At 41.2% G+C, this 27,471-nt stretch overlaps 1 protein-coding gene across 1 annotated transcript; it reads right to left on the bottom strand.

Moving 5' to 3' along the window:
- Window positions 1-26,259, bottom strand: LOC109952988 (caldesmon, smooth muscle-like). The gene is made up of 15 exons (XM_020588322.1): window positions 26,108-26,259; window positions 20,209-20,334; window positions 17,861-18,107; window positions 17,034-17,170; window positions 16,287-16,482; window positions 14,873-14,998; window positions 14,306-14,329; window positions 14,116-14,157; window positions 13,435-13,466; window positions 13,149-13,233; window positions 12,511-12,651; window positions 12,161-12,259; window positions 11,740-11,823; window positions 10,964-11,063; window positions 1-215 (listed from the first exon to the last, which is right to left on the bottom strand). The coding sequence occupies exons 1-15, from the start codon at window positions 26,164-26,166 to the stop codon at window positions 190-192; spliced, it is 1,524 nt and encodes a 507-aa protein (XP_020443978.1). The 5' UTR covers window positions 26,167-26,259; the 3' UTR covers window positions 1-189.
- Between the last annotated feature and the right edge of the window lie 1,212 nt (window positions 26,260-27,471).

A 27,471-nucleotide genomic window follows, 5' to 3' on the forward strand; every position in this document is an offset into this window, starting at 1 on the left:
TACTCACCATTTTTATTCTCTTTTGTAAAAATGATCAGAAGAAATGTCAAAAGAAAATTGCCATTAGAAATGGATTTAAGAACATTTCCAACCTAAGGCTTGAAATACACAAAATTAATAGTGGCTAAAATTTGTCTGGTATCAAAGTTTTTTTTCATAATCCAAAATTCAGCATGTGTCCAGCATGTTTCACAAGTCTTCATAGAACAGTCCAGCTGCAAAGGAAGAATAACAACATTTGAACATTTTACTGGTCATATAAACACAATGACATGAATAAAATATATCCACAATTAACTTAAAAAAACAGAATATTTGGTCAGCTGCTGAGATTAGGGTGATATGACAAAAGAATTACTTTTCAATCAGTCATAAATATTATTGCCAAGTATGTTAAAACACAAGGAATTTGACTCCAGCTAAATGGCCCCCGATGTGCACCAAATAAAACTGAAAAAAAAAAGAATAAGTAAAAAACTAGATGCCAGCCAACCAGGGCCATTCTATTGATAAATATTTACACATATACAAGTTTAGAATGAGCTATTTTATGTACAGTGGTTACATCTATAAATTATTGCACTGTAGTGTTTGTTCTCTTTATACATGTAAACATGGATTAACTGTTCATACAACTGATGGCCTGGGGAAAGAAACTGGCCAAAGTCTAGTTGGTAACAACATTTCCATCTGCTCAGTGATTGAGAGTCTCAATAACTTTGTTCCTAAGCCATAAAAGCAAATGCCAAAACAGCTGTATCATCAACATTTATGGTGAGGTAATGTATACCTTCATCATGAGACATTTTGTTATATCTCTGCTTAGAATTTCTGCATTCAAATAATGTTAGAAGCATTTGTTTTCTTGTCAAGCAAATACAGTATGATGAAAGCAGTGTGTACAGGATAGTTCTCCATTTTTCTAATCTAACTCTTTTCACCTGCTTTACTAGTAGAATTTTGGCTGAAGCAAAATAGACTGAGAAGTCTCATCTGTCTTGTAGGAGTCTCAAATGCTGATGGAGGTACATTACAGTAACGGGCCGGAATCTGACCTTTCCCAGCAATATCCTCCGCCCTTACTGCCAAAACCAGGGAAAGACAATGCGAGGCTTCAGAAACTTAAGAAGAAGAGAGCCAAGAAAAAGGGCAGTCTCTCTCAGACGCCTGTTCCATTTCGCTCCTGTTTGTCGCCTGTCAATGAAGCAAGCACAGACCTTGAGCACAGTGACCACTCCAGCCCACCAGGAACACCAGATTCTGTCTCCATTGCATCATCGGTGTCCAGTTTTCCCACGGGTCCCTTTTACGACCCCTGTACATCTGCATTCCCTCGGAGCAGGACTTCTGAGGAGCAGGTAGCTCCACTGTATGAGTGCTCCTCTTTTTTATTCGATGATGCGTCTTTGGCTTCACCACCTCCATCACCACCTGAAAAGGTTCCAGCCCCTTCTGCTTTCAATTTCAACATAACAAATTGCCATGGGTCAGTAATAACAGTCCCTCCAGTCACTGCATCTCAGTCCAGCCCTAAAATATCAACTCACAGCCTGACTCTATCCCCGGCCATCCCCAGCTATGGCCCAGGCTCACCACCTTCTCAAGTTACAGGCCTACCTCCTGTTCCACTGCTGCTATCGCTTTCAAACACTCAGACACAACCTTTTATTCCCAGACAGGAGGAGACAGACGCCATTTTACAGGACAGCCCTCAGTGTCAGAGACCTAGCAGTAATGGCAACTTTATTCTGAGCCAATCTACTGAGATAACTGCCTCAAAAATATCACTTACGGAAGTGATGAAAGAGACAAGGCCTGGTAACCCACAAACCAGGATTTATAAATCAAAGGCAGCATTTTATGAGATCTCTAAAACGCCTTCTATCCAGGATCTCACTGTAAGAAACTCAGCCTATCATGGAGCATCACTATCTGCTGTATACAAGGATAAAGCAGCTGTGTCAGTACTGAAAACTGATCAGAAACCATCTGTGTCCAGGACCCAAATTGCGAGACCTAAGACTTCTTCTTGCACACCAGCACGAGTATCCACACCAGTTTTAGAAATATCCAAACCTAACCCACTTTTATTTGCTGCAAGTCCTGCTTTTAACTGCTCCCAAGATCTACATGGTCCTGCTATTTCCAGAAAGATCCCACAACACCATTCAACGATTCAGACTAGCAATATAATAAGTAAAATGAGGTCTACCACAGAAGAACCGAAGCAAACTGATGTTAATCTCATGAATTCTATCAAACATGCCAGCAATTACAAAGTAGAGATTCAGCATACTCGAAGGAGTACAGTAAACCCAAGCATTGCTAATACTGAGCTTTACCACAGAGAGAATTTAGCATCAAGTATAACTGCACCTGAATCCACTGTGGTCAATCCAACACTAACAGAACTCTTTATCACCCCAAAACTAAAAATGGACAGAGTTGCAGAAGGTGAAGCTTCAACTTTGCCAAAGGTTCCATTGTTTGTCTGTGTACCAAAGACTTCAAATTTCAACCCTGCACCAGTGGTTTCAGTGCGAGCATCAACAAGCCCAGGCCCCCTGTTGTCCACTTATCGTCCTCCTATGGTTGAGGCACGGAAGTCTTTGACTTCACTATTGGAGACTCAAATGTCATTAGCGACCTCAAAGCCTAAATCACGATTGGCATATTGTGGGCTTCCTCCAGATGATTATGTTGCCTATGGTGGGATTAGGACTGTCACATCACATCACAGCCCTGTACCCTGGACGGTTATTAATGAAACCTCTTCAAACGAATCACAGTCAGAAGTAGCTGTAGATGGACCAAAGTCTGATGTAACAAAACAACTCAATGGACACCAAGATCTTTCCTCTTCAGTGGAGCTTTCTGCTGCTCACAGTTTACAACCTTTGTCATCACCAAAGTATTCAGAGCATCCAGGTGAATTGATGCTCACAAGTAGTCAAGATGTGTTTGAGGAAAGTCACTGTGGGATTCACAGTATTGAAAAACAATCACTTAACAAGTCTAGTGTGGACACCCAAAAACTTGAGCTTCCTTTTGCCTTGGGACAGAACACAATGCATCAATCCACAAGTGACCTTTCTACACCAAATGCCTCATACTCTAAGGCTCCAGTACCAATACCTGAAACAGGTGAGGGACACACACTAAGTGCAGCATTGTTTTCTATAGAGGCAGCATTGAATAAGGCTCCATGCCTGACTGATAGCAGTGGTCTGTTGAAATCCTCAGTGAAAGTAGATTCAAATGCAAAAACACGGCATAGTGCAAAAAGGATGGGTGTCATAGAGAAAGGTTTTAATCCTGAGAAAACCTCTACAGCAGGAGAATCAAAAGTCACAATTGCAAAACAGCCTTTAGGACAAATAGAGAGAGCTCTGGTCCAACCTTACCAAACCTCAAAAATATTGTCTAATAAACCAGTTAGTGTTACCACAGGATCAATGATGCCACATGAACCTGACACAACCTCTCTATGTTCTGCACAGTACAGTTCCTGCACAGTAGCTGCAGCAGCCACGCAAATTACCAAATTCATAAAACAGCTCACAGCAGAAACTCACATTTACAGTAATAGTGAAGTAGTAGAAAACAAGATCAGTTTCCCTGGAGCAGGCCTCTCTCTGAAATTTTCTCAAGCAGCAACTGTACCGAATTTATCTGATGTAAATAGTAATCTACTGGGCAAACCTACCATAGAAACCAAGCTCCCTAGCCTATCCATCATTGCAACCAAATCACCTAATATTTCAGACATAAAGTTCCCTTTAGACATTGCTTTATCTAATATGGCAACAAAAAAGACCCCAAAGATAACTAAAATTAGTGAGAATGTGCATACAAACACAAAAAGTGGCATAAGATCCAATAGCCAAGATAAAATTGTTCAAGGAGAAAGTTTTTACCCAAACTCAAGCAGAGCTACAGTAGAAACTGCGCAAGCATCTAATATCTCTTTTAACATCTGTTCTGTTGAATCAACACTATCTAACCAAGTAAATATAGAGGCCAACCTTCCAACTTGTATTAGTAGTAACACTAACCAAGTCAGCAGCAGCAGTGGAACAGAGGGTTTATTGCCTGGGAGAATGCAAGAGGAGCATCTTCCTACTGCACCTATTCATGCAGAAAACATTCAAACAAAATGTGTTGTTGAAACAAAACAAGCTTCTAATCTTTCAAAAGGAAACATAGCAGTGAGCACACCGAGCAGTAAAACCAAACTGGCCAACAAACCGTCAGCAGGGATAACAACTGTCTGCAAGCTTTCTATAGATATAGTCTCACCTGGACAGCCAGGAGGTGTAAAAGCAATTCAGCATAGCAGACCTGATGCAGAAACTGCACAGTCAGGCAAATCCAATTTGGGCAGCAATGGTCTGCCAGTGATGGCTGATCCATCAGTCAGCAGCAAACCAACATGCAAGACTGCACAGGTCAGTAAACCTCCTGTGCCATCTAGCCCTACCTTGAGGCACATCACACCGAAAACCCCTCTGCTGAGATCAGAGAGACCTGAGAATCAATCTGCAGCAAAGTCACCTATCACTGCAAACTCTGATGCCCAAACAAGAGTCCACACAAACAAAAAAACAGATGGTAAACTAACTGTCAGCCTGCTTACTAAACAAAGATCATCTGAGATGTTTGCACCACAAATTACTACCGAAACCGCTGTAAAACAGTCTCCATTCATCCAGCCAGTTATTGACAAGAAATCTCCAAGTCCGACTACAAAAACTAAACTGTTTACATTCAGTGCTCAGACAGTACCTTCCATTTCTGATTGTAACATATCTAGTATCAGTGCACAACAGCAAACCATTGCAAGGCCAAGTCATATCATGTTGTCTGGAGATGAGGTTGAAACATTTGAACATTTTGTGAGCTCTCAGACTGCAGTGAAACAGTTACAGCAAACTATAGATGGAACTAACATTCATACTGTAAATACTCAAGCCCTCTCACACCCTGCCTTAAATAGCAACACTGACACAAATATTAAGCCCCTTGCTGAAGCTACCAGAGATATTAAAGTCCCACATAGCCCTCCCACAGTAACTAAACCTTGGACTACAAGAGCTTCCCCACTACCAGAGCCAAGAGTGTGCAATACATCTATAAGAATCCACACTCCAACCTTAACCCAGCGTTGTCAAACTCCTGTCTCTTTAAACCAAACTACAGAAATGAAACCCTTGACAGTCACAAAAGACCAGACAAACACTCTGACTACACCTCTTCAAAACAATACACCTACTGGCACTGGTCAACCCTCTGCTAAGTCAATCACAGAGAATATTTCAAAGCCAGAAATAAAGCCACCCACAAATACAGATACTTCAGTTATTGAGGTAAAAGTACATTCCCAAACACAACAGGTAAAAACAAACCTAGCATCAAGTTCCATTAAGGAGGGAAAACTCTTCTCACTGAACACCAAAACTAGTGCTCCCATCCATTCATCCGATCCAGTTTTAACCAGTAAACCCATTCTAAATGAAAAACCTCCCTTTAAGAGGATAGACTCAAAACCTTCTTCTGCAACTCTAGAAATTAAACCTTCAGTTGTAAAAACTGATTCTTCAAAGTCTCCCTCTGATCTGGTCAAGATTAGCACTCACACCAGTAATGGTCAGCCTTTGATAGTAGTACCAGTAGAGAAAATGTGCCCTGCAGAGCCAGCAACAGATACTGCCATGAAACCATCCATAGTTAAAGCTGCTGTAATTGACTCTGCAACTCCTGCCTCTCTGCCTCAGGCCTCAGTCTCAGTCAAAGCTCCATCCCAAAACAGAGGAACATCATTGCCATCTCAGCTAAAACCTGGACTCAAAGACCAGGACCTTGTGAAGACCAAAGCCTCAGCTACACAGTTGGAAGACTCAGCAGCCAAACCCTCCATGAAGTCAGTGACATCAACTGCATTTTCAACTGCTGACAAGAAGGTTATTATAGCAGCGACATCCCCTTCATCTGCTGAGCTGAAGGCAGCCCAGAAGCAGAAAGGCCTTAAGGGTAATCTCAGCGGATGGACACGGCTCAAGAAACACATGGTTGTTGAGCCAGAGGAACCCGAGTTTCCAGAGCCAGAGGCTGACTCTCAGGATGATTCAAATGGCAGCAGCGGGAAAACAGATCAACACAGTAGTGATAAGTCATCAGCAAACCAATGTGCCAATCAGGAGGTGGTTAAGACCACAGAAGGTCCCAGGGCGTTGAAGATGTGGGACGCCCTCCTCTTTCAGATGTTCTCTACTAAAGAGCGAATTATGTACCAGATAAATGCCTCCAAGAAAGATTCAGACAAGAAGAAGGCATGTAAAGACAACCAGGTGGAAGTTCCCTCTTTTGTCAATCGCCTGCCAGTTCTACTGTACAGCCCCCGTTTTGATGCCAGAAAGCTTAAAGAAGCAGTAGAAAAGCCACTCTCAAAAATAGCAGCAGCATTTGGAATGGGACTGATAAAACGCAAATCCCAGGAGGATGAAACTAAGGACTTTAACAGAACAGCCAAAGGATTTGGTTCAAAAAGAACTACAGATATGTAAGGTTAACTGATGCAAAACCGTATTGGGATTGGGATGAGTGCTTTGTAAATGAATTCTATGCTGGGTAATTCATCATGAAAAAAGCCACAGGTGAGGGAGTCCCAGAAAATAGAACAGCAAACAGAACAAAGAAAATTTGGAAGAAAACAAATAATTTGTGGATTTTTGCAACAGAATATATAAAGTTAATATTATAAAGTCAGGGCTGCAGTGAAGAGGTAGATTATTCTTGAGAGGAAAGAAGACTGTTATTGATTACTGCTTAATCACCATGTTCTAGACCAGGGGTGGGCAATTCCAGTCCTCGAGGGCCGCTGTCCTGCTTGCTTTCCAGCTATCTCTGCCTGACCTGCTGCTACCTGGCTCAGGTGTGTTCAGCCAGTCAGAAGCTGGAAGATACCATCTTAGATAAAAGTGGAGTGAGGAAAGATAAAGTGAATTGGTATCTTCCAGCTTCTGACTGACTGAACACACCTGAGCCAGGTAATCAGCAGCAGGTCAGGCAGGGATAGTTGGAAATCAAGCAGGATAGCCCTCGAGGACTGGAATTGCCCACCCCTGTTCTAGAGCCAATACTGCTGCTAGAACTTTGCCATTGGTCTTTAAACTCAAATTTAGTTAAAAGAAATTCAGCCATAAAACAAGTTCTTACAGTATTTTTCTGATATTTTCATAATTTGTGGTTATTTGGTTGTGTAAGTTAGCTTTCAAATGTCAAAAATAATATAGCTGTAATACAGGGGTTGAAGTCCTTGCACTTAAAAAAAAAATCAAACAAGGATTTTACTTGACAAAAGAAACAAGGCAATAATAGAAAGAGACACTGCAGCTCTACTTTTGTAGATTTTTTTTTTATTTTGGATGGCCTGGATTGGATGTAATGTTACATTCATGTAGTTTTAGATACTTTGTTAATAGATAAAATATTTCATTTGTCATGATCCTACTTTTAAAATTGTTTCTAAACAAAGTAGTTTATACCGCTGGTAGGCAATTTGTATTATCTGTAATAAATAGGGCTTCTACATTCCTGGAACAACAGGGCAGATGAATTTTGAACAAAGAAAAGCAAAAATGAAGGAAGGGCAAAGGTACAGTCAGAAAAGATTTTGGTTTCTGTAAGTCAGATATGAATGGAAATGTGTTGGGTATGTTCAGGGCTTTCGATCAGAGCAGGAAACTACAACCACATGGTCTGGTACCTTTTGGGGCAATATGGAAAAATATGATGACATCTAAAAATCTTTTGATGTCAGTAATAATGATTTACAGAATTTAAATAGGTTTATTGGTGCTTAGGTGATGGCATTGTTTTTTCTGTTTGACTCTAGGGATAGCAATGTGTGTCTGTCTGTGGGTTCACCACTTAGGTCCAGATCAAAATGCCGGAACATCTATTGGATGGGTTGCCAAGAAATTTTGTGCAGATGTTCATGGTCTCTAAAGGATGAATCCTATGGATTATGGTGACCCTTGGAGTTTTCCTGTAGCACCACCATGAGGTAAAATTAAAAATGTTCCTGTTCGTTTGTTTATGGCTAAACCGTTAAATTAACGTCATTCCGGTCAGCCTCAGCAAATATTAGAAACAATTTACATGAGTATCGGCATTTTAGTATTTTCGGTAGCTAATATGCCTATATACTTTTAGTCTCGGTTCTGTTAGACTACAACATTTGCTCTAGAACTGGGGGGCAGGTGATGGTGAGGGTGGGAGGGGGTTCAAAAATAGTTTGATTCACAAAAGGGGAGGGCCCAGCAGAAAAGGTCTGGGAGCCTGTGGACTACACAGTAATGTGAAGTGAGATTGCATTTTCAAGTGTTTTAAAAATTACTTTGGAAAAAAAAATGACATCATAATTGCTTTTTGGTGTTATCTGACATTATATATTGCCCAGCACTGGTACATCTCAGAATCAAATTTCTGTTTCACCATGTCTGCCAGAGGTGTCCTGTTTCATAATGTTGAGGCAACTTTTGGTGAAATATCAAGTTATGGGTTACATACTCGTGAAGCGTTTTCGTTAGTTTGAGCAAGTTGGAGACTTTCATCCAACAACGACATGATAATGTTTGCAGCCAGTGAGGGATCATCCAGGCAATAATCAATACAGAGGTTAGACGGTACTAAGGATATAGAAGTGAATACCAGTGAATGATGGTGATAATGGGGAAAGGCCTCCTGTAGGAAGACTGATGGCAATGGAGTGATAACTGTAGAGGAAGGTTAGATATCTGTTGTGGTATGTGATATTTGACTGCTTTGAAGGATTTTGCTGCTGCATGTCGAAGATATCTTGACCTGTTTTTATTTCTTTATTGGATTTTAATTGTTGTTTTCCTAAAGATCATCATCATGTGTGGATGTGGACTTTTTTAACCACAGTTCCAATCACTGCACTGATGCTTTAGTTATGTTTTTGTTTGTGATTCTCAAACAAGCATAAAGATGAATGTGAAATTCTTGTCTTTCTCATTTTTTAAATCACATAATATAGTAGTGGCCAATCGCAAGAGAAGTAGTTGCAACTACTTTCAAGGGTGAAAACACCAATGCTGATGAGTCCTCATTAAATGATAAAGCTGGTGTTATTCTGTATTTTTGTCATCATCAGCAAATCCTGTAAAAAGATTGCTTTTTATTAGCCTGGTCAACTTATTAAAATATTTATTTGTGATTAATTGCATGATTGTCCATCATCGACTCAATTAACTGCAAATTAATCTCTTTTAAAATCTGTTCTAAACAGTGGTGGAAAGTAACTAAGTATATTTACTCAAGTACTGTACCTAAGTACAATTCTGAGGTATCTGTACTTGACTTTTCATTTTCTGTTACTTCATACTTTGAATTCACTACATTTGAGGGAAATAGTGTACTTTTTACTCTACTACATTTATTTTATAACTTTTGTTGCTACTTACTTTTCAGAACCAGATTAATATAAGCCCGGAGCCTGTTTGGGGGATTTAAATCGACGGCGCCTCCCCGAAATAAAATGTGTATATCTCCGCAACCACACGGTGTATTTGGTTACTTTTGGTGTCAAACGAAAGGGAACACTTGTGAGATTTGTCAGGAGGTGTAAATACCATTCGATGTTTTGTTTTTGAAGAGTAAATAAAGATGGAACACGGCACAGCCAGAGCTGACGCTCTCCTCATTTGCAGGACAATAGCTTGGTCCCAGATTTCCACACTCAGACAAATGACCCCTCATTGGATTCCTCTCGACCTATAGAACGAGGCTATCAAGTTTGTGACCTTTTTGACAGCATCGTGGACCAATGGCAGTCGATAAGACCGCACCATTCTGTGAAGTGTGGGCTTTGTTTTGAGCCGTGGCTAGCGGTGTTTTGATGGATTATAGTCGGCAAAATATGACAAAATATGAATCGTATGCCTGGTAGTGGACTCCTAGTGGGCCTGAGATGTTGCTCTTTTGTGCTTTATTGCTTTTGCTGTGTTTATTGTGTGGAAAAATGGTTTATATGACGTTGTAGCCGAGGTTTCGCTGAACATTTTGATGTATACATTGTTGGGGGTCGGCTATCACAACGTGCGTAGCATTCCTGTATTTTCCGTTCAGCCCGAGGGTCCCCTTAGGAGGGGACCTTAGGGTCGATAAATACAAGTTATAAGACCTCGCTGATCTGTGGTGGAAAATTCACAAGCTACCCAGAAGTAATTCAAATTAAATGCATATAAGCCAGTTAAAACTAGCTCCCTCTTTACCAGGTGCAACATTAAATGTGATCTACACAATAATGCATCAGTAAATATAATACAATATTATATACAGGAATGTCCTATGTACAGTTCTGCATGAGTGTTTTTACTTTTAGCACTATTTATGGTTTGATGCTAATACTTTAGCACTTTTACTTGAGTAACATTTTGAATGCAGGACTTTAACATGTAACTTGAGTATTTTTACACTGTTCTATTGCCACTTTTACTTAAGGGTTCCGAGTACTTCTCCTACCACTGGTTCTAAATGTAACTTAAAGGGACCTCGAGGTAACTGATTACTGGGAGAACTCCAGTAGTCTCCAGTAAACACAACCATGTTTGTCTGTCCCAGCAACTCCTTCACTTTAGCAAAAGTATTTTTTTTTCAATTAATAGGTTAAAAATTCTCTTACGTCCAGAGATTTTACTTAAATCTGCATCAGTTTCACCAATTTCATTAAAGATGATGCACAGTTTATTCAATGAGTTAAAGTAAATAAGTAAATACATGTCATTATGTGCAGCTCAGTAAAGATAAGATATTTATATAGCATTCTTTTGAAGAAAATTAAAATCATACAGTACAGTATTACATCTAGAAACCATTATTTATATCTTTCACAGCTTTTTGTCCTGCAAAATAAAGTTTGGTTGAAGTACTTTCTTACCTGACTGACAGTTTATGTCATCGCTGCTGTCAACAGAAACCTTCTCGTACTTGCCGTGACCAGTCACCACAAATTTATGCCTTTTACCAGAGGAGGTCTCCTGAAATTCAGTTAAGAGAGCATCATTTATAGATAGATTTATGTTTATGTCACAGTGTGTGTGCTGTAACAACAGTCAGATCAACAATCCTGCTAAATCAGCCTGTTTTCATATGGTTTAGCTTTTGAAATTGCGAGATAGGATAGTGTTACAATTTTAAACTTAATTCCAAGTTTTTGTATGAAGTATGAATATTTTATTTCAGATGAAAATATGAGAAGGAAAATTCACTTTTAGCTTGAACTGATCTTATTTTATGTCCAAACTACAGCCATAGTGTCAGCAGCAACACAAATAGACACTGCCTCACTGTGTACATGGTCACAAGCCTAAAGGTTTGGGGACCACCCTACACTAGGAACCACAGACTTCACACGTTAAAGGACTCATTTCTTACTCAACATCTGTTTTCAAGGAATCTGGCAGCTGAATAAGGGGGGGTTAGCTGTGGGTGAAGGAACTATTGCAACATTTTAACTGTTCACTTCCAGCATAGGAGATAAAAAGTGCTCTTGTGGTTACAATGTGCACGAAACAAAAGTGTTCAGCACTATAAAGTTGTGCTTTTAACAGACCTGAACAAGGCCGCGAACCTCACTTACTGTGTGGAAAAACTCTTGTATGATAAATACAATGCAAAGATTAATTCACAACTAATTTGGATGTGAATTCATACCTTTCCTTCCCTTCCAGAAGACACTGTGTCACCAAGGCTCTCCCATAAGTTTTTCTTGTTTAAAACACCTCCCGGTTTTATTTCCTGAAAATGTTAAATAAACAAAACACCTTTGTCATTTCTCTGGGCTTAAATGATGCTGCTGCTGCCACAAGGGGGCAGATGATTTACATCAGGTGGAGGGTGCATGAATCAGAGGGGAACAGACAATATCATGGACTGAAAAGTCATGAAATAAAATCACAACAGCTTAAAAAAAAATCAAAATTATAAAATGCTGACAAGAAAAAACTGTATGCCTCATGAAAAAAGTGAAACTTGGTGAGAGAACAGATCAGGTGATGCAAGACAAAGAAGCACATTTCACACTGTCAGGGTATGTCAGGCATAATATTTAGGATGAGAAGGTGCTCTGGCTTACTGCAGGTATGGTGGGTGAGCTGCACCCGCTCCCATCTTCGCTTCCTCTCACCCACTGATTGATGAGATCAGCCACACCCACTTTTAAACCATCTGCATCCTGGCATAGAAAAGATTAGTGTGAATAAACAAATCACTGGATCAAGGTGCCTTTAGGCAAATTGTACACTCTTCAAAGGTTCTGCATTCACCAACAGAAATCCAGTGTTGAAACAATGATACAGAGGGATTTCACCAGTGAATGAAAAAAAAAATTAACTTGTGAACTCCTCAACATTTTACAGCAAGACTGTAAAAAGTTGAGATCACACGACTGATAAAGTTGACATCATCAGTTAACATCATCACAACCTTAGATGGTGTGACTGGGACGGGGTTTTGGCTCCAGGCTTCTCCGGCCTCAAACAGGCTCTTCTTGGAAGCAACGGGTTCAGTGGGGCTCATTGCATCTGTCAGCACCTGACACACCGGTCTGCTTTCCTTTGAGGAGACCTGTGAAGAATAAAGTAGGTGACACCCAGAGTTTGAGGGTTTTCCACATTGGGCCTTCACACTGATGACTCAGCCTGTATCTGGGTACAGAAAACTGTAGTACACTGCATTTACCCTCCACCGTTTTAGCCGTGTGTCCAAATCCTGAGCAAGTAAATTGTTTTGCTATAATGGGATGTTTAAGAGTAGAACAAAAAGAACAGTGTGTGGTTTGCATTAAGAATCCAGCCAGCCTTCAGTGGTTTCCAAGTAACAGCAAAACATGTGTCCTCTCCGGTCATGGCTATTTCACTGAGAGAACTTGGTCAGTATGGGAGCTGCAGTAAGGACAGCAAGGAACTGGTAATCCTGACAAACATATGTACATCTTGCTCTCATCTTAAAAGGTACAACTGGACTTGCAGTTTGTGGATGAAGTGTCAGAGTGTACAAAAATATCTCAAAATACCTGCTAATAGTCAATAAAAGAAGTTCCCATTAAAAACTTGAGGTTTTACCTCGAGAGCATGTGTGTACTGCTCCAGTTTCTTGTCAATCTTAGAAACAGCGACAGGTGACGGCGTCTTCTTCATGGTGTTGGTGCTTTAGAAGAATGGATAAAAGTTCAGATCAGTCATGGTGAAAATATTTTTCTGTTAGAAATCAAGGTACAGAAACAGCTTCTTATCTTTGCTGCACGAGCTCACTACACATTCTGGTGTGTCATAGCAGTGACGGTGACTGTTTTGTTGCATTGCTGATTCAGCCTTAAATCGATCTGATGGCACACAGACACAAACTCACCATTTCCTCAAAGACTCTGTTCTTTCTGTGATCTGATGAAAGACAATCAGTTGGTTAAAACTCAGGAATTATCCTCATAACAAACACCTGGGAATGATCTAGTGACAGAGTTTTATTGAAACAGGCTGCAGTTCAGACTCAGACTGGCACGAAGTTGTTATGTACATATTAAAAACATTTTCCCACAGATGCTTCCCTGTCACTGGTTTTTGGGAGTTGGGTTTGAGAACCCCACAAAAATCTGAAACATGGAATACATTAAAATGAGACCTTAATTCAACTTTCCAGCTAATATAACTTTAATCTTGGTTAAAAAAACAGGCCCTAGGTTTACCTCATTAGCAGAGATTTGCCCAACAAACAACAGAAGCAAAGAGTAAGCTAGCAGCAGTGATCTGCAACCTCAGATCAATTAGGACAGAAAGGCCCTCACCCCTCCTATATACATCCTGCAGACTGGAAAAGAATAAACAAGTTTTAGTTGTTTTATGTCTCAGAAAGCTCAATAGCCGTCCCTGGTAGGCTAGTGGTTAGGGCGCAGTAAGCTCAGTGTTCAGTCTCTGTAGTAGTCTTGTATCTTTTTGGTCATTCTGCATTTCTAGTTGACCTCTTTATAGTTTTGTGTCATCTCACTTTCAAACAAAAGACATTCATATTTGGGGTAGGTAATATGCTACTGACCGTGCATTTTCCATCTGTCGAGACTCTTCTGTTGACCTCATCCTGTAAAAAAAACAGCACGCTGAGTGACTGCTGGCTCCAGCAGCCCTGACACCTCAGGCAGTGACATGCGCTGTGTTGCTCCTGTTTCAGCCAGTGCAGCACAATGTGACAGTGCACACAGTCAAGCTGACACATTAACGGTACTTACTGGGTAAAACTGTATGAGGAGTTTCTGGTAGAGCAGCAGGGAGCATGAAAGAGACAGCAGTGTTAACACAAACAGTTTCCCATCATCACAATATTAGATGCACTGAGAGTATTACAGGAACAGTCACTGAGCAGACTGGTGGCCTCTACAGCTGAACTACACTGATCACACGCTTTGTAATACAGGAGGATTTTCTTCTAAGCTGAGTTGGTGAAAACATCCTTATTGCAACAGAATCTACAGGTTCATGGGAAATGTAGTTTTTGAGGAAAATTCCTGTTTATCATAATGATTTTAATGTAAGGAATGTAGATTAAGGCAATCAGATCAAAACCTTGAACCACTCACCTTTCAGCTGTAGTTTCTCTAAAGTCTAACTTACTGCACAGGTGTGTTATGAAGGCTAATATGAGATCATATGACATGGTATCTTTATCTATCTACATCTTATTTATTTAACACAAGTAGAAACATGAAACAAGATACTGGTGTTGCCTGTCACCTCCACCACAGTCACTTAAGGATATCTCAAAATATTTTAATCAGACTTTTGGTTTGATGAGATACCTTGAATGTGGGGCTCATGGGACCGTAGCAGTTTACCAGCTCCTCGCTGTCGCTGCTGTTGCAGAGAGAATCTGCAGCTCTTCTGTTCACCTCCTCACTCCTCCAGGCTCTGCTCTCCACTGATCTCTAAGACAACACCAACACAGTTTCACAAGCAGGGATCTGATCAGGTATGATCAGGTATGATCAGATCCCTGCCTCAGATTTTCAGCGTGTCAGTTAAATTCTTAGACATGCTTTACAATATAATCCCATATGGCTCTTTGTCTCTTACCCTCTTTTAAATTATGGCTCTTTAAAGAAACTGCTCAGCCATACCCTGTGACGACTGATGAATAGCTGCAAACCACTGAAAGCTGGAATCTGTTACATCGCTGCTTTCGTCGAGCCTCATTTCTACACTCTGTGAGCCAAAGCTGCATTCTTGTCCTCTATTACTTTCAGATCTGAAGCCAGACTCTAGAAACGTACAGTTCATAATAATAATACATGTATACATGTGTTTGCTGAAACGTTCTATATAACACCACGAGTTGTAAATGCTCACTAGAACAGACGTGCTGGTCTAAGGCCCAAATAACAGCCCTTTAACGCCGCACTGTGTAGGTGTTAAACAGAACTCTCAGCACACACTTTAGAAATGTGAAGCTTGACCTTACAGATGAGCTTTGGAGCGACGTTATCAGCGAGATGTGTACACAGACATGGTTAGCACTGATGATAAATCTGAGCAGAACCGACAGTTTGGCCTGAGGATGGGCAGCATGGATGTGTTTGTTAAAAAGTTTGTGGAGATCTCACCATTGGACTTTATTAAATTTTGGAACACAATTCATGGACATGAGGTTGTTAGATTTTAAGATTCCTTGTCATGAACTGAAGTGTTAGGTTGAAACAATGACCTGACAAAAAGAAAATTCTTTATTTTGGTATCCACTAAGATGACAGATGATGGAAAAAAACCAACAAATGTCATCTAATGGTCTCTTCACTAGTGCCATAAATAGCAATAGCAGCAGTATACACACACACACACACCCACACACACAATTTCCACAGTGTCCCAACTTTTTTAGAATTGGGGTTGTATATGTATAAAGCCATACTATGTAAACGCCTTATCTTTGTAGATTTATGACCCAATTTGAGTCTACTGTAACCGCACTGATGAGTCCTTTAATGCCTCCTCCTGTTCTTAATTCCTTTAAATGCACTGACAAATGTGATTTCACTGTTTACCTCTGTCTTTACTTTTTATGTCTGTTTTTGATATAGTTTTAATTACTTTGTCTTTGCAGCTTTGGATTTAATGTTGTAATTGTGTTGTCTTTTTCTGATTTTATAAACGTTGCTGTCTTGGCCAGGGCACCATTTAGGTTAACCTCAGACAGAAAATAAATAAATAAATAAATACCTGGTGTGGCGTCTTATGCTGTTCCTCCTCCTCTTCCCTGTGTCTCTGCTCCCTCCCGAGCTGGAAGTCATCCCTCTCTTCACATATGAAGCTCAGTTCTTCCTCCTCCAGATCGTCTTCAGCTCGTAAAGTGTGCTGCACCTCTTCCTCCTCTTTGCTCCGCTCCACCTCCCCATCCACTCTGCATACCCGTCCACTGTGGTGGAGATAATGGAACTGGTCAATAAGCTGGTTTCTGATACAGATGCCAGCAACCAAACACACCACAGGACCAGAAACTGGAGATAACAGAAGCCAAACACTACAGGACCAGAAACTGGAGATAACAGAACAGTGGGAATACACACAGGGGCACGTCTCATTAGCATGTGCAGTTTGGAACTACAGTAATTATAGAACGCGAATGTCCCTGTCTCTGTCTAAGATCCCAGAGAAACCACTCACACTAAAGTGCCAACACAGAAATACACACTGTTGGCAAGTACACTACAGTAGGCCGATCCTGTTAAACTGTTAAACAGGCAGAGCCTTGTTAAATGTTGTGATGCAGCTTTATTTGTTTCTGGAACAATTTTTGAATCATTTTAATAAAGTGAACTCATGATACAGCTGAGTCCAGTGGACTCTCTGTCCCCTCTGTCAAAGTATGTTCATTTGTGCAATTGTATTTATGCATGTTGTACTGTACAATGTACTAAAACCACTAAGCAGCTGAGAACATGACACCAAGATGAGCGGTGAACGCACGGCGGCCTCAGTGTCCCTGCCACCAGGTAGGACATCCTGTCTGCTGGTTGGCCTGTGGCACGCTGCAGCCTGGCGTCCTGTGGCAGAAACACCGACAAGCTGTATGACGGTCTGGCATCCTTTCTGATGCTGGACATCTAAAATAAGCCAAAAGCAAAGCAGGTCATTTTGTGTCTGATGCTTCAGGAATGTACCAGAAATGTACAGAACTACATGTTTAAATGGTAAACACTGAGCTTGGAAAGTCTGTTTTCAGATATAGGCTACGGCTACATCTTTATGGATTCATACAGAGCAGAGGCTGTGCCTGCCTGTAGTTTCACCGACCTCTCTTGGGCCTTGATTAGCTGCCCATTTTAAGCTTTTAGTTAAAGCATGATTTCTTTGATTAACACTCGCTCAGTTGATGCATTTATTCCTATAATTTAGATCTGAATTTTAACTTATTTTTGGTTTTGCATTATAAACAAACGTGTAAAACAGGGCTTTCTGGGTGTAAATAAAAGGTAGTTAAAGAAGACTGAAGTACAAATAATACTTCCACAGTGTGTGTTTAAACAACATTAAGAGTGTACATACATAAAGCTCTGGGAAAACGTTGCCACAGCAGTGCTTTAAGTTAAGTGCCAAGATGAACAATGACAATGCTAAAATGTTCTTTTTATAGCAGGTACAAGACATTTTACAGTCTTTTAGTGGAGCATGGCAGCCTGCTAACATTTGTTAACTGTTGCATGGAACAGCTTGTATATTTTGGACCTGACGATGAGGATGAAATATCGATGAAAGCCCCAACATCTGAAGAACCGATCTGTTAGGACATGTACCTTTTCTGGAGGTGATGCTGAAGGTTCCTGGGACTGGCTGCTTTGTTCTGCCTCTTGTCCCACCTCCTCTTTGTCCTCCTGATCCTCAGGCTCTGCCCATTGTGGTGCAGAAGGTCTCTGCTCGCTGGCTCTGCAGTTGTCCTGTGCCTCCTGCTCATGACGGTTCTCCAACCTGTGAGTCCAGTCACTGAAGCCTTCGTCCTCCTCCAGAACCAAAAGGCAGCTAGGCTTCAGCTCCTCATCCAACCTGAGGAAGAAGTACAGAACATTTACCTGTCTGTGATTGGACAGCCAGGAGGCAGGGTCTTTCTGCTGGCTTAAGTTTTACTTTCAAGAAATCCAGACATTAGACAATCATGTCAGTGGGTTAGAGGTTGACTGAATGTACTTTCTGGCCTCAGTTACTAGGGCCTAGGCTTCTGCCTCTGAGTCTGGATGAACCCTCCAATCCCAGCAGACACCAAAAAGCTCAGAGTCAAACATGTAGCTGCTGCACAGGAAATAAGCACCATATGTAGTGTATGTTTGACTAGCAATTGTAAACAGTTTGGTTAAAAGCATGGTAAGATCTTGTCCTCAAAATGTATAAAATACATATATTCTAAATACTGGCAACACAGTGCAATGTGGACTGATTTCTGTATTCTGTACATGTATTTTGAATAGTACTCTTAATGAAGTAAAACTAGCAATACTACAGTGTAGAACTGGATAAGGATACGGTGACCTTTAACCTTTTACCACCATTTAATCAGTTCATCCTCAAGTCCAAATGAATGTTTGTGCTGGATTTGAAGAAAACCCCTGAAGGCGTTCCTGAGATATCCTGTTGACAAGAATGGGTCAGATGAACAACCTCGAAACATAATGTCCCCGGCCATGGCTGACACGTTTACTTCTTATCTATTTATTTATTCTCAATCCCACAGTTTCTTGTGTCTAGGACATGTGTACATTCCGGGCACATACTGTATGCCTATGTCACCTCCTTCTAGGCTTCACCTTTGGCCAAATGTTGGTTCTCTGGCTTCAGAGACAAACAACAGCCACAGATGTTCTTTTGTCATCTAATCTTTGGACTGTGGGAGGAAAGTCATGCAGACACAGGGAGAACATGCAGACTTCACACAGAAAGGCCCCAGTTGGCCACTGGGGTCGAACAGGGAGCCTTCTTGCTGTGAGGCTATGTTGCTAACCACCACCTGTAAGATGTGAGCTTCTGGTCCGAGTAACCACGGGCATCAGACCTGAAGCTCCAACAGGGCCAACGGCAGACGAGACCTGCAGGTTCAGGCTCCATGGCAACAGAGACGTACCAATGGAAACATCAAACACAGGCACTGCAGCCTGATGCCTCATCAGCACTAATACAACAATAAACAGTCTCATGCTTTGGCTAATAATGTTTGAAACACAAAGCAGAGAAGCAAAAAACAAACAAAAAACATAAATCCTTCAGCCCACTTTTGGCAAAATGATTTTTTCACCATTGCTCACACACATGTGAATCTATCCATTCCAAACCTGTGGAGTTGAAGCGGCAGGACCCAGGACAAGCCTGTCAACTCAAATGTTTAGGATTAATTACTGATCTGCCAAGCAGGAAGAGATTGTTTTGGAACCATTAATAAGTCATTTGCTATGACTCAGACACACATAAAGTATACTTTGTTAGGATGGATCACACGTGAAACAATATCTGCTCAGTACGGTCATGCTTCCTCCAAACACCCCTGAGACATTTTGATATAGTTTTTAGAAAATGTCTTCCAGTTTTATTTGCACCAAAGCCAAGGGTACATAAAATCACATGGGTCTGAGTTTTCATTTGGGAAAACAATAACATCAGGGACTGTACAGAAACATCTGGCTGGGGGGCTGAGCCTTTTGTTTCATGCTCCCCTTGACTCAGGACAAACACACTGTAGAACCCCCGCAGTACATTAAGATAATCTCATAGTATGGAGCTGCTAAAACTCATTTAACAATAAAGAGCTTAAAGGGGAATAAAGAATTTAAGATGATATACAGCAACTTTAATGTTTTATATTTTAGGAGAACATTGGTTTTACAGTGTCCTCCACCAGTATTGCATCTAAACTGAAATAACAAATTGCCAAACTTGCAATTAACCAAATAATGCAGACTCAGTATGTGTGAAACAAAAGTACTACACTGTTTTATGCATTATCAGGTTCAAGCCTTCATTGTCATTGTACAGAATACATCGAGATTAGAAGTACTCGCACATCACAACGCTATAAAGCAATAAATAATTTAAGTAGCAGAGGAGTGACATGTGATACAGTACAACATCCTTTGGTGTGGCACAGTGTCGTTGTACTCACCCAGTGTTGTGAGGTGGGGGCTCTGGCCAGGACGGTCTCCCCTCCACTCTCTGCTTCTCCCTGGCTCTCCTCCTTCGCTCCCGCTCCACCTCCTCAGCATCCTCCTGGCTCCGCTGGGCTGTCACCCTGCAGGCAGCATGGACACCAACAGGCTGTCAACACAGACGCCGCCACCCTCAGCCCGGCTTCATTCAGGAATCGACAGCAGCCAGTAACGCTGATTGTTTTTGTTGGTTTGACCAAAGTTCAGCATCACACAATCACAGAATGAATGGAACAACTGGAACCTGCAGGTCGGCTAATTCGCACAAGGCTGACATCTACAACCACAAGTAAAACATTTTCTAAATCAACTTGTGCTACTTGAAAAGCTGGTCGACTGTACAGGAGTAATGCAAAGTTACTACCTGCAACTGTATTTGTTCAAATTATTTAGTCTCAAATGCACAGAGTAAAGTGAGGCCAAATAAAAGCTGTGTCACAATTAAACTGGGCAGACACTGTGATCGTTATTCATCCTGGATGATGTGTTAACTCACACTACACTAAACGCAGCATTCGACTGTGAACAAAGATCAAGGAAAAAAGAATAACAACATGCAGCTGCAGCTGTCTGACATTCAGCCGACTGTCTGGGAGGCTGATTGATCAGGTGATTAATCTGGCGCTGGGACCCTGCCCAAACACTTTGTTAAACAACAACCGACGGCCAAAGTGGAGCTGATTTAAACAGGATAAACTGACTCATTTTTGCCTGGATTTAATGGCCCTGTAGAAATTAAAATGATAACAGGACCTCTGTGGAAAAATACAAGTCAGAATTGCACTGGGTCATATTTTATTTAATTTATTTACTAATTTATTAAAAACTGGAGGTTGTGTGCATAACGGGTGGATAAATGTTGGTCTGAAGTTTCTATGATGAAAACAGAAGGCTTTTGGTAAAAGTCAATTATCATAACTCATGGGGCGTGTTGCATTGGATCCAGATTTGAATATGTTTAACTGGAAAGCCATCCACTTATTATCTGTACCACTTTCCGCAATCCCAGCTGACACTGGGCAAAAGGCGGGGTCCATCCTGGACAGGCCACCAGTCCATCACAGGTCTGACATGTAGACAAACAACCACACTCACTCCTACGGGCAATTTAGAGTCACCAATCAACCTAAGCTGCATGTCTTTGGACTGTGGGAGGAAGCCGGAGTACCCGGCGAGAACCCACACAGGCACAGAGGAAAAATTGACTTCTCTTTCATAACAGAGCTCCTTCAGTTCTGTGTGATCGGCTTTAGTTACCAGTGGGCGGGACTTGATGACAATAACTCTATTTATTGTCAGAACACATCTGGTGGAGCTGGAGCCAGCAGCTGTGCTGTTTCACTTAATTTCAATCTCTGGAGAGAAACAAAGGCAGAGAGAGGAGGAGCAGGATGGGGGGAGTCTAATCCTTCATGACACAGATCTGTATCTCTGCACAACATCAGTCATTCTGTTGCTGGACAGTGTTGCAGCCAAAGCAAGTTGTAGACTTATCTTCTATTTACTGTAGCACTATTCTGACATGCCATCAGTTGGACCAGACTACAGCCTCTCTCGTGTACTGCCAACGCCCTTTGGCAGGTAGCCATCTTTGTTTGGAGGCCTCACCCTTTTGGGAAACCCTGGCTGACTGGTGAAATATGTTTGTGAGGCTCACAACTCTGCAGCAGCATCATGGGACAAAAACAGACCAAAGCCTCAGGCCTGTTAGTTCTCATGGAAACATGCAAACCATTAGTGTTTTTACTTGCCATGTAATGGCCTTCATCCAAACATGATTCATTTTCAGTGCCTCAGTTCATCAAGACAAATGTCTTGATGAGGTCACCACAAAAAGCATCTTTAATGTAAAAAGACTAAATTCACTGACGCTGATGTCACTGGTGAAGACAGCTGGTGACAACACGAACGGTCGTGAGTCAAACATGCCGCGATCATTATGTGGGAAAGTGACCTACATAAGTTCAGTCTCACCAGAAAGGCAGTGGATGCCATATTGGCATGAGTCAGTCTTTAGTCCACTGTAAATCATTCTGATGTGTGACAGGCCTGTGTCAGCTTCTCAGTCAGGAAGGTTTAGGGGAAAGGGGTCAGATGGGGATCAGGTCTGATTGTCTGGACCTTAGCAGTGCTGCCTGAACTGCAACAAGGAGAATGAGTATGAAATACAATGTAAATTCACATACAGTATACTGTGGCCACTACGAAATAAACCATTTGTCCATAGCATGAATTTGGATTGACAGCCCAACTTAGAGGGATCAATACATGTCATTTGCTTCACTCACTATGTAAGAAAGATATGTCAGTGAACAAATATCAGCTTCCCTTTGACCTGTTTAAACTTTACCAACTTATGCATTGCTTGATAGATCAGCTTTCTGAAGCCCACAACTTCACTTTATAACACAGGTTTACAAAATACTTATTTATTTCTATGAAGCCCACAACTTTAACACTTTATAACGCAGGTTTACAAAATACTTATTTATTTCTTCTTTCCTCTGAATGTGAGTTGTTCCTCTTCTACTCTTCTTCTTCTACTGCAGTTCAAGTACGAACTGATGACTATTTTATTTGTGCTTAATTCATACAGCAGGACTACGCTGTAAATCAACACGCCACATTAGAGACAGATCGAAATCCTCTGAGGTGCGACTCTATGACCTGAGGGTCTGTCTCCTGTGAGGACAACAGCTGACGTTTGCCATCAATCTTCCTGTTCAGCTCTGCCTCCTCGAAGTTAGGTTTAAACCGAACTCATGTGCTTTCCCTGTTTCATTCCCCTACAGGGATTAATAAAGTGCTCTATCTGTTGCTTCCTGAGTTCAGGCTGTGACCAGGTTTATGCAACAGCATCATTCTGGGTAAGGTTACTGAAAGATCATGGCTTTCAGTAAATGTTAATAAACATGTTGTGTCAAGTCACTGCAGACTTTGTTTTAAACCAGTCTAACCAGCCTTAGCCATGTGCTGCCAGTGCTTAAACCATAAATAACGATACTGTGGCCACTAAAAGTGGATTTTGTAGGAATACAACTATAATACATTGTCAGGTCAAACTGTGCTAATACATCCAGGATCAACATTTTTACAACTTTCCAAAGACGTTCACATTTTCTGATTGTGTTTGTTTATGGATCATAGTTCACTAGCTGTTGTTGTATCTGCACTCATGAAGTTCACAACTGGGTCTTTAGGAGTTACCAAACAGCTTCAGCTGCATCACTCTGGCCTGGCAATGGTCCAGCCCTGATGTGCATGGCTCACAGGACAAAACAAAGACAGATGCAGTCAGATTCATGATCTGGCCAACAGGCACATGTATATGTACATGTACATGTAACGAGAGGCCTGTAAATCAAATCGACATTTGTGCGGTCAAGTGTGATCCAGCATGGCTGTGATCCAACATGGATGTGAATCAGCGCCCCCACGTCTGAGACCATGGTTTTCTGCTGGGAAACGATGGATTGCTCCCTTCAGGTCAGGGGTGAGTTTAAGTATTTCGGGGTCTTGTTCACGAGTGAGGGCAAAATTGAGCGCGAGACTGACAGGCTGACTGGGGCAGCATCAGCAGTAATGTAGCTGTTGTACTGGACTGTTGTGGTGAAGAGGGAGCTAAGATGAAAGGCAAAGCTTTCAGTTCACTGCTGAGTCTTTGTTCCAACCCTCACCTATGAGAGTTTGGGTCGTGACTGAAAGAATTTGATTATGAATAAAAACCAGCTGATCTAACCTCCACAGGGTGGCTGGACTCAGCTTTTGGGGCAAGGATGATGAGCTCAGATACGTACAGGGAGCTCAAACTAGAGCTGCTTCCCCTTCATGTCTAAAAGAGCCAGTGCAGGTGCCTCAGGCGTCTAATCGGGATCCTCCTGGACACCTTCCAAGTACAACGATACCCCAGGGTGGACCCCAGAGACACTGCTGATACTATATATCTCATCTGGCCTGGAAATGCCTCAGGATCCCTGAGGAGGATCTGGAAAATGTTGCTGGGGAGAGGGATGTCGGCACAGGCTGTTCCAGCCTCCTGCCACTGAGACTCAGTGTTAGATTCATCTAGACAACAGAATCTTTAAGACATTTTGCCTCAAAATATCAAAGTCACCAACTGCCTCCATCTATCAAAAGGCACTGTGGGAAATTTATTATTAAATGTAAATGAGGCCTGTGTTAATGCCATAAACACAGCTGTCAGTGTACTATCTCTGCAGGGCACCGTCAGGGTCTGCTGGGAAAATTATGAAGAAAATGCCTGATACTCATCACTTTTTCCACAGTGAGGCAATGACGGCCTCTGTGTGTGCGCAGTTCAACAGGAGGGCGCTCAGGGCTCAGCCAGATGATGTCATGGTCATTATGGAAAATCAGCTATAAAAGAAATGACTGAACTCAGTGTCCTTGTCAGTGAAATCACAGAGAAATGTTACACTGAGTAAACAAGGCCCTCTCTGACAGCAAGCAGCAGGAGTGAGGAGCAGGCTGCAGACATGGACAGCATGATGCGATGAAACTGCACCATTAAAGCAAACTGAGTCGTGTGATCTCACAGCTGGAAAATGGGCGAGCCAGTGGCTGGAGTTTGGTTTCTGTTGTTTTTAGCATATGTTGTAAGCATGTGAGTGTTCTAGGGTTAGTCTGGCTGCAAGACAAAGGCCCCCTGGGCGAAGGTGAAGTGGGAGGAGTCATTCATCACAGCCGACGGTGATAAGCCAAAGCACCTGTCTGTCAAAGCAGCCTTACTCCCACCTAGACCAAAACATGCTCCTTGTTATTCACCCGAAAGTCTCCATTTTTTACAGTCTGTAACACATGAACATACATGTATTTAATTGTTCCTACACTGTGCATCTTAGTTTTCCTCAGTGGTTTGTTCCAGTCATCGAATATTATGTAGTATCAATAAAGTATTTTGTATTAACTTGTTTTACTTCACTAAACGTATCAACATATTAAAACTATCAGTACTACACTGCATTATGAATAAAACTCCTGCATTCAGAGACACAGACAGAAAAATAGATCACACCTCAGTACATTTACTCATGTAAGATGCTTAAAAAAATGTTATATTAAACTTGAGTATTTCATTTTATACTTCTACTCCACTACAGTTCTGAAAGAAATACAGTACTTTTTTACTCCACTACATTTATTTCACAGCTGCAGTTACTATGTAGATTTACAGAGACATAGGAGAAGCTTATGAAACTTTAATTAAAGGACCCACTGGACTACAGCTAGCTCCACCTCAACAGCTACTGCAGTCAGATGCTACATACACACATGCTGTATCTTGAATGTACTGCTGCATGTGCAAATGAGTATTTCTACATAATTGTACTGGTTTTACCACATTTTAAGATCGAGCTGGTCAAGGTAAACTTTATTTTTATATTTTACAGTAAAATAGCAAAGTAACTAGTAAGTGTCAAATGAATGTATTAGTAACAAAATGTACTTAAAGTATCAAAAGTATTTTTTTTCCGAATGGAGCTGTGAGTATCATAATCTGATTATACTAGTGGATTATTAATAATGATACGTTAACTGGTAAATGGTACTGTCATCTTCTATTATACATGACAATAACATGATGCAAACAACCTGATAAGTACAATTTAACAAGTGGAGAAAAAAAGTACAATACTTGCAATATTTGTACTGAAGCAGAAGGATAACATAGTAGAACATGGAAATACTCAGTACAAGTACGTCAAAACTGTACTTAAGCATCTGAGTAAATGTACTTACTTACCTTGCACCACAGATAAACAAAAAGGTAAACAGTCACAGAAGAGAAACAACAAACCTACGAGTGTCGTGTATTAAAGCGCGTCTCTCTCTCACCTGATGAGGTTCTGCAGCACCTGCCTGCTGGAGCTTCTCCTTCTGATGGACTCGGACATGGTGGACCGGGCTGGTCCTGGGGTGTGGTCCCGGGTTCTGGTTCTGGAGTTTTAGACTGCTCCTGTAGCTGCTCTCTTTTTCTCCTTCTTCTATCTGTGCAGCTCATGTTGGCCTGCCTCTCTCTCTCTCTCTCTCTCTCTGTTTAGTCACAGCTCTCTCCTCCCTCCATGTGGGTTTCATTGAAGCGTTTACCACCACCACTCTAACAGGGGTCATGTGACTCTCTCTCTATAACAGTGCATCAGTGACAATATTAAATGTATGCATGTTGTATATTTTACCAGAGAGTATCAGTAAAATACACAGAGTGCCAACTGTTAAACTGCTGGGTTGAAAATAAGTGTATTTGTTTTCCATTCAGAAGCAGAGAAAATGTCTGGAAATGTAATTCAGTCGCTGAAGACATTGCACAATTCTTGGTTTATCGTTTAAAGACAACTTAAGGTCACCAGTTTAAGTTGGGGATGTTTGTCCTCTACGTGTGTTTCAGGTGATAACGTAACCTTTGGTGTTAAATGTTGACATGTTTGACCAAGCCCAACTGTAACAGGGAAGACTATGTAGATATCCTGTATCTTAGTAGCAACAGGAGAAACAATCATATCACCTGAAAACCAATGCTACAATAATGAAAAATGCATAATTAAAGCCATAAAATTAAATTAAAATGCGTTAAAGGGTTTCACACACAAGAGCAAATGAAGCTTTTCACAAAGCTAGAACGGCTCAACAACTAGAACAGGAGGTTTCAACTTTGTAGGCTGATGTTGACCATTACTTGTCATTCATTGTATGTCCTGTCAACAGCCGTGCTACTCATTTCTGGGAACGTAGCCTGGACTTCTACTGGTAGAAACTTGTGCACGAAATGGCCAAACTGTCACAACCTGCTCATGACAATTTCTAACAACCCAGTGAAACAGAGAGCAGGTGGGAAACACTGATGCATGGTGGTATTATATTTACTGTACACAAAAAACTCACCAAAGGACAAACACAGCAACTTTTTTCAAGAGGCCTCAGGTGTCTAAAAGACAAACATCATAATAAAAAAAAACTTGCAGATGAAACTGTAGGAAAATGGCAGGAGGGGAATTCTACCACTTTTCTTGCTAGAGGTACTATATGTGTTATTTTTGAAGGAATTTCTGAGATAAATGTTTTTATAACAGTGAATGATTGTCCTCTGTCTTCATGGTGCCCCTAGTGAATCAGGTAAACTCACACTAACATTAAAAACATCACCACAGGATGAGTGCACATAGAAACACAGCAGGCCGACTTCAGACCTTCGATCAGCTGTT

Source organism: Monopterus albus, unplaced genomic scaffold (genome assembly GCF_001952655.1).
Source record: "Monopterus albus unplaced genomic scaffold, M_albus_1.0 scaffold528.1, whole genome shotgun sequence".
NCBI lineage: Eukaryota > Metazoa > Chordata > Actinopteri > Synbranchiformes > Synbranchidae > Monopterus > Monopterus albus.